This window comes from Sinocyclocheilus anshuiensis, unplaced genomic scaffold (assembly GCF_001515605.1).
Source record: "Sinocyclocheilus anshuiensis isolate Anshui unplaced genomic scaffold, SAMN03320099.WGS_v1.1 scaffold868, whole genome shotgun sequence".
In the NCBI taxonomy this organism is placed as follows: domain Eukaryota; kingdom Metazoa; phylum Chordata; class Actinopteri; order Cypriniformes; family Cyprinidae; genus Sinocyclocheilus; species Sinocyclocheilus anshuiensis.
The window spans coordinates 981,395-990,037 of record NW_015552624.1 but is presented as its reverse complement, the minus strand read 5'-3'; the positions used below and the strand labels follow the sequence as shown (position 1 = coordinate 990,037).

The 8,643-nt window shown below is 34.8% G+C and overlaps 1 protein-coding gene across 1 annotated transcript in view; it reads left to right on the top strand.

Moving 5' to 3' along the window:
* Positions 1–8,643, top strand: part of LOC107666333 (sodium/potassium-transporting ATPase subunit alpha-3-like) — a 40,204-nt gene that overhangs the window by 10,651 nt on the left and 20,910 nt on the right. Inside the window, exons 2-4 of the mRNA XM_016457586.1 lie at positions 4,058–4,174; positions 4,471–4,530; positions 8,204–8,407. Of these exons, the coding sequence (XP_016313072.1) occupies positions 4,058–4,174; positions 4,471–4,530; positions 8,204–8,407 (381 nt within the window). The remainder of the gene's footprint in view (positions 1–4,057; positions 4,175–4,470; positions 4,531–8,203; positions 8,408–8,643) is intronic.

The following is an 8,643-nucleotide window of genomic DNA, read 5'->3' as shown; positions in this document are numbered from 1 at the left end:
TTCCGCGTCGCCCCATCAAGCTCTCGCTGGATCCACTCCTCTGCTATCAGTGAGAGGAACGTCTGTACTTCCTCAACAGACCACGAAACAGCCATTTTTTGGTTGTTAAAAAAAGGTGCGCTCGTTCAAAACAGTTGCATTCGATCCTTCGCTGGCTGTGCTGATTTAAATCTAGCGGTTCTGTTGTGTCTCTGTGTTGCAAGTTCAGTGACGCAGGTAGTGACGATGCTCTCCGGCCAATCAGTGATCATCAGAGTTTACACGTCACGTTTTGGTAGCGGTACAGTTCACTTGGAACCTCAACCGAGGTGGTACTGAAAAAAGTACCAGGTACCAGGTACTGTACCCAGTGGAAAACCCCCCAAAAGTGAACCGTACCGAACCGTACCATGCCGTACCATGCAGTGGAAAAGCGCCATAAGAGAACGTAATCTTAATCAGGTCTGAGACCAAACCCACTGGATTTACAGATATGGAGCAGCTACAGTTCTCCACACATCCTATGGCACAGCGGCCAATGGGCTTGGACATGAATGTGCACGTGTCCGTCGTCTGATCTCAGGGTCACGACTGAGTCTGTAACTGTGATGCACATGTGCATGAGCGATGAAGAGAGAACTGCAGACAGTCGAATGGATGATGTTTCATGAATGACGATACAGTGAGAGCACTGTGTACCAGTACATGGCTGTGCTATAACGTTGATTAGACTACATTAGAGTGCAAACTATAAACAAAGCGAGTGGATGAGTTAAGACAAAATAAATATAAAAATAGACAGTATATAGTGTATCTCAAAGTATCTGAGCAATTGAATGTATGAATAAGAGAAAAGCAGGAGCAGGATTACGGTTGTTCAGTAGGTTAATCCAGACTGTAGTAAACAGTCTTAATCCTGCATTGCCGTCTCACCCAGAGGATAGAATGAGGAAAAACCCTTGACAGATGGTCAAACTGTTTCAACACACGGCCACAAGGATGTTGCAATCTTGGCCTTTTTGTGTTTTTTATTTTTATCATTTCTTGTTTTTTGTTTCTCTTTTTTTTTAACACCTCCTATGACGCAATCGTCACGGACCAGTGGTAGTACAGAGGTGTTTTCAGTCAGAACGAACTTTTCCGGAAAGTTCGCTTTGGCAAGCATTTTTGAACTCCCAAAACACAAAACGAACTTCATTTTGGCTGGATTTTGTTTGAAATGATGTCATATCAGTTCGTTCTTTGATTTAGCTTGAGGCCTTGAGTTATTTTAGTACATAAATTTAACTAAATGAAAATTAGAAATGTTGCCTTGGAAACATTTCAGTTAACATTTATTTCAAGTAACACTATCTTTTATTTATTTATTTATTTATTTATTCATTCATTCATTCATTATTCTTAATGGTTATAGTTTTAGTTTTAGTTAACTATAATTTAGTTAACTCATTTAAAATAAGCTGCCACTTAAACAGAGTTTATCATCATTTAAAGTTTTCAATATTTTTTATTTTTTTTATTAAGGATTGTTTGATTTGTTTCCCCCGTGTTTTGTTTTAATAATATAATAGTTCCTGAATATTATTGAGTTAATAACCCAAAATAGTTACTAATTTAAAAGCTACAATTGAGTAAATTAATATTTTGGGGGATCAATTTATTTATTTATTTATTATTTTGTTTTTATTTAATAGTTTTTGTTGAATTGAAGTTAAACCTTATAATAAACATAAATAATTCATTTTAGATTAGAGACTGCCAATAAATTTGCTGTTTTTACATCATTTAATGTTTATATTCCATAAAATTTTTTATAGCGATTTTTATGTAGAGTTGAACATTATGATGAGCATAAATGACAAAAGCTGCTAATAAAATTCAAACTATTTCTATTTTAAATATTAAATATTTATGACAATTCAATGTTCGTTTTCTATCAATGGTCAAATTTAAATATTAACTACTTTGGATAAAGTTTATTCAGACGTGGCCTTAATGTATCAAAATCTAAGCACTCACACAATTTATTCCCTTAATGATATTTTAGTTGTTTTGAATGCAATATCAACCAACATCAGAATCATTTATGAAAGCATTTTAAGCATTGCACATTAACATGTAAGCATGCTGGTGTGCTGTAATGGTGGATTTAACTGTAATGCCGTCTGGTTGTGCATTCAAGCTAAAATAGGTCACAGAAGCACACATGACAAATCAGGGGATGCCACATCAATGCAAAGCCCTAATGTGGATTGAAGCGCACTAGACCACCCTCAATGGCCCCCGTGCTCACACCACCCCCCGTATCCCGCATGGGGTTCCTATTAAAATAAGCAGGATAGTGGATGAAGCATTATCTGGTTGGCATTTCCCCTCTCATCCTCAGTCACGGAGAGCATCGCCTCCTCAGTTCCTGGACCGCGTGTCTCTCGCAGTGCAGCAGAAGGTGCTGAGCATAATGCTTAAATATGAGCCCATCTGTGTGTTCATGTTATTATGTCGCAGTTTCACCTGGGACACATTTTGCTAATGTTCTGATTCTGAAGCTGAATCTGTAATTCATGGAAAAAGTCCTGCTACTATTTGTGCCTCAAAAAGTTTTTGAATTCCATTTTACCAGCATTTAAAAATAGCCACTATTTATTATTTTTATAACATCTTGGTTTTACAGTCATAATTGATGTCAGTATATATGCTGGAATAGATTTTTATTTGACAAATAAAAACAGTTGACCAATTGTAGCTTTTTCTGAAAGTTCATATTGCCTGGCTTATGTGTTACAAATAAAAAAGTGTTTGTTTTGTATACGGAAATATCAAGAGTGATATTGCCATATGTTACCTATAAGGCGATATATAGTTTTTACATACTGTATGCAAATTTTTTGGGTAGTGAAGTTTATAACATCTATAAAATCCCCATAGTAAACTTTGTATATGTACATAATGTTAAAATACTGTCCATTTGATGATTTTGTGTTGTATTAGATGTAGCAACCATATATGTCAGCAATATATATTTTGTTTATATATGCAGCTTTATTAAAACAACATACAAAGATCAGTTTTTTTAATGTTTGTTTTTGTAAAAAAAAAAATTTTAAATACATGTCTATCTTTTATATTTACTAATACAATATCAACATCATGCATTGATGGGTTTTTGCATGGATATACATGTACATGACATATATGTCCAAAAATGTATTACAAATACATAACATATATATTTGTATGGGCTAGATAATGTATGAAATTGTCCTAATTTCTAATAGTTTTCATGTATGTTTTTACTTCATATGACAATATAATTAATATATGGAAATTACGGTAACACTTTACAATAAGGTCTCATTTGTTAACCTTAATTAATGAACTAACATGAACTAACAATGAACAACAGCATTTATTAACCTTTGTTAACGTTAGTTAATAAAAATGTTCATGTTAGTTCACAGTGCGTTAACTAATGTTAACAGATAAAATGTTTGATTTTAATAATGTATTAGCAAATGTTGAACTTAATATTAACTTCGATTAATAAATGCTGTATAAGTATTGTTCATGTTAACTAATATAGCTAAATAATGTTAACAAATTAAACCTTACTATAAAGTGTTACCTTAATATGTACATATATAATATTTACTTGTGCGTTCCAGTAGGGCTGTGCAATTAATCGCATGCGATTGTCATGCGCATCTCGTCAGTGAAGCCGGTTCCATGATTAGTCGTAAATCTCCATCACCTGCTTTCAAATGGAGCGGCATTTAATAAACAGCCGGACAAACAAGCTAGGCAATATCGTGTTCATAATCGCAGATGAATCGCATTCGATTATGAACGCGATGTTGCCTAGCTTGTCATTGAACTACGGATCTGTGTATCAAATGCCGCTCCATCTGAAAGCAGGTGATGGCGATTTACTACTAATCACGGAACCGGCTTTACTGATGAGATGCGCTTGACAATCGCATGCGATTAATTGCACAGCCCTATGTTCCAGTGTTAGCTGGCTTTATTCTAGGTCTGATTACGTAGCTGATCTAAGAATAATCCTACTTTTTTTTTCTTTCAGTATGGACGGTCGGACAGCTACCGCGTGGCAACCACGCAGGACACAAATGAGAAGGAGTCTCCCAAAAAGGGAAAGGGAGGAAAAGACCTGGATGACCTGAAGAAGGAAGTACCACTGGTAAGACACATCGACACATATAGTACATCTTCATGTTCTTGTATGAAACTTCAAATGCACTCGTTTACAATCAGTGACCTGTAGTGAATAATTTTATATTGCACATTCTGTTTCACTGTGAGTTCAGTGCCTCATAAAGGAATTTAAGTACATCATACTGTATTGATTTTCATATACTGTTTTGCCTTGAATCAAATGTAGTGAGATTGTGGTTTAGTCTTTGTGGTCAGTCGCACTCTATAGCAACTCATCCTTTCTTTGTACAAATATAAACTCACTTTTCTCTTTTTCTCCAGACAGAGCATAAGATGTCAATTGAAGAAGTATGCCGGAAATTCAACACTGACATTGTACAGGTGAGTTTCTCACATCAGCAGCGAACAATTTAAACCATTTAAATCATGTAAACAAGCCAGCTGTTTCATATGATGGTATTGTAGCGCAACATTAAAATAAATCCAAAAATAGTATTACAAGAATAAAGGCTCTCTCACAAAAGGCTTTTTTACTAGAATAAAGGTGTGGTTTTGAGAAGTCATAACATTTTGAAATTAAAGTAGTAATATTTAGGGAATAAAGTTACAATTCTAAGAATGGTATCAAAGTATTATGAGTAATAATATTCTGAGAATCAACAAAGTGATATGGAGTCGAAGACTGGTTGTCGTTTAAAATTGCAGAAAAGAGGCAATTTCCTGAATGTCTGTCTGGTTCTTTCTCCTGAATAAATTCAGTTTCCTTCATAACGACGGATGTGTCCAGATCCTAAAGATAACTCGATGCTAATGCACCAAAACACCAAGGATTTCTATATTGGTGAATCTTTCGCTAAAGTTGAATTGAACTAAAATCCTCACTGATGGGGCTGCCCTGATGCCCTATTCCTATTATTACCTATATATTGTGATTTGTTTTATATTTCGACAATATTCACATAAAATGACATCTTCTGTCTCCTGGGGCCTCATTTATAAAATGTGCGTATGCACAGATTTGATCTTAGAGTGTGCGTACGCTAAAATCCACGGCAACGTTCATATTTATAAAAACGGTCTTTGACGTGGAAAAGTACTTACCGCCACGTCAGGGTCTGAGCAGGCGTACGCACTTTTCCTTGTGGCAAAGTCGGAGTACTGCAGCTATTTGAACATCTAAGCTGCAATAATAATAAAAGCGGTGTACGTGCAAGCACCGAATTCATCATAAACAACAAAGATGCAGTGTAAGAGATTAATTGTGCAGTGTAGTCAGATTTTTTATTAACGGGAGTTTTTGCGAGATTAAACTGACCTTGAGAACTTGCGAAGTCTTGATTTACTACTAATGCGTAAAATAGAAAAAAAATGCATAAATGCATCTCCGACTGTTTTGTCTGTGTAGCCTATAAGAATAGGCCTATGTCGTGCAATAACGGTTTTAATATATTCTATTCAATAACATTGTTAACTGTTTTTATTTATAACATCTGCTGCTTTGCTTCTGTGAAAATGAATAGAGACATCTGCCCTAAACTTTGTTTTTGTCATTTACATCAGTTATATTTGTATAAAATACACTATATATTTTTGTGTCAGTACATTAATGCCACATTTGAGCAGCACTGGTAAACTGTGTAAATATAAAGAAATGCCAAATCGCATGCAGGTTTTTTCAGACCGGAGCCCATAATCATGTAATAATTTATTTTATTATGATATGAAACGTCCAATTTTTCTTTCAATAATGTTTTTTTAAAGTTTTGCAAGAATTTCGTGATATTAAACTTTGTATTAGTTGTCATAGCAAGTGATTTTAAAAGTAGGATGGCTCACTTTTTATAAGATGACAAAAAAATTTACTTGAATTCATAGTTTATTCTTACTTTTGGAAACCTAATTGTTTTATACTTACTATTATTATTTTATTTTATTTTTTTTTATTATTTCTGTTGTTTCTGGTAGTAATTTTGATCATAGTCTATAGAAAAAAAATATAACCACACACACATTGTTTGTCCACAGAATAATTACACATTATTAAATAAAAGCGTCCCCGCACGAACCTCTACCTCCGTCCAGCAGGACCTCAATTTCTGACTCAGTAAAGTTTTTTGTTTTTTTTGTGCTCGTCATTCTCAAGCATAGAAATTTGGATATTGGCGTGTGCTCTTTTATATGGTAATGATATTAATTAGGGGGCGTTTACAAGGCGGAGATCTGACACCAGTCAGCTGCGCACAATTTCAAGATCATTTGCGATTTATAAATGTCACATCTGGAAGAGAGGCGTACGCACGTGTTTTTGTGCGCACATTCGTTTTCTCTGAATCGCACTTACGCACTTTTGAGAAATGATCTTAGAACAAATTTAGGACAGTTTATACGCAACATTTTATAAATGAGGCCCCTGGTTTTTTGGAATAGTTCACCCAAAAATGAAAATACAGTCATCATTTGTTCACCCTCATGTAAACCTGTATGACTTTCTTTCTTCTGTAAGATGCAAAAGAAGAGATTTTGAAAAATGTTTCTGTGTTTGTGTTGTGTTGGAGTCAATGGAGTCCAATTTTTATTTAGCCCCCATTTAGTTTTAAAATATTGAACTGTCCTGACTTCCTTTAATCTTGTAACATTAAGACTGTATTGTCAACTTTAAATGAATTAATTCTTGTAACTTTATTACCTACAACATAATGTTAAGGTTTTGTTTAATTTTAACATGGCAGTCAAACGTTCATTATGCATTGCAGGAAAGTATAGCTTGTATCGTCACGTGATAAAGGTTCATTGACGACGATATTTAGTCATAATTTTCGTTGACGAAAGCAACACTACTTGTATTAACCCCAAAAAGTAGTCTGTATCTTATTTGATACTCAAAATTTCCAAGGCCTCTAAATGATCAACATGATCAAAACTTGCTGAAAAACCTTTCGTATGCAATCTACATGCCTTTTGTTATGTCTTTTTGCTGTGAAATCTAGTTTTTTTATGAATAAACACAAGGATAACTTTTATATTGTAATATATCAAGATCTTTGATTATCCACAATCCTTTTTAAGAAAAACCACTAAAGGTTGATACATCAGGGCTTTGATTAATGGTTATATTGTTCATCTTTGATTAATGTTTGTTTACTCATATATGTTTTCCCCCACAATAAACAAAAACTACAGAGCTCTGATCATAAAACTAAGTATTTAAATATAATCTTACTAGGATTTATTATTTATGATATATAGAGTGACAGCTGATATTTACGTGCATTTTATGTAAGTAATCTGATATACTGTTCAATGATACTGATACACTTGTCATTGATTTACATTACAAGCTATCAGAATTTCATCTTACTGGCCATATAAATATCATATACTGTATAGAAATATCATAATATTTATGCTCAGTTTGGGTGTTTTTCTTCCTCAAGTATGAGCTCAACATTCTCACTATATCATACTATATGAGCCATAAAAGCCTGATGTATCAAATATGATACTCAAAATAAAACTGCGAACCTTTTAATATTTTTAAACATTTTGGTCTAAAGCTTCAATAAACTATTCAATCAAAAAATTAAAAAGATTTTTCTGGTTATTATTTCATATGTAAGGCTTCACAGTTAACTTCATCCAAAGCAACTTAAAGGGACAGTCCACCAAGAAATGTAACCATTGACTCCAAAAACCTGGAGTTGTTCCAAACCTGCATGAGTTTCTTTTTTCTGTTGAACACAAAAGAAGATATTTTGAAGAATGTTGGTAACCAAACAGTTAATGGTCCCCATTGAATTCCATAATATGTAAAAAATACAATGGAGGTCAATAGGGACCAGCAACTGTTTGTTTACCCTGGTAAACTATCCCTTTAACATTGAACTAATTTCACCTTAATGAGTTTATGTGAAGCACTAATGTTTTAAAGGAGGAACTGTGATCTCAACAAATCTCCTAAAACACAGCGCCGCCATCGCCCCCTAGTGGCAGTGCAGTAGTGTTTGACATGAACTCTTGAATCAGATTACTCCTCACACTCTCTTGTCCCCTGAAGGGTCTGACTAATGCTAAGGCGGCAGAGTACCTTGCTCGGGATGGTCCCAACGCTCTCACCCCACCCCCCACCACCCCGGAGTGGGTCAAATTCTGCCGACAGCTCTTCGGAGGATTCTCCATCCTGCTGTGGATCGGAGCCATCCTCTGCTTCCTGGCCTACGCCATCCAGGCCGCCACGGAGGACGAGCCTGCCAATGACAATGTGAGAACTCACGCATGCGCACAAAAGCATGAAATTGCACAAAATATGCATTATGCTGCCGTTTGGAGTAGGCCAGATTTAGGACAATTTTCCTGTGAGTAGATAAGGCCATGTTTGTGACATAATAAGTAATCCTATTCTTTCCTATCCTAGTCTTTTATTTGTAATCTGTGTTATTTGTGTTAATAATTCTGCATTAAATATGATTTATTCCTTTTATAGTGTGTTTAGTTTGG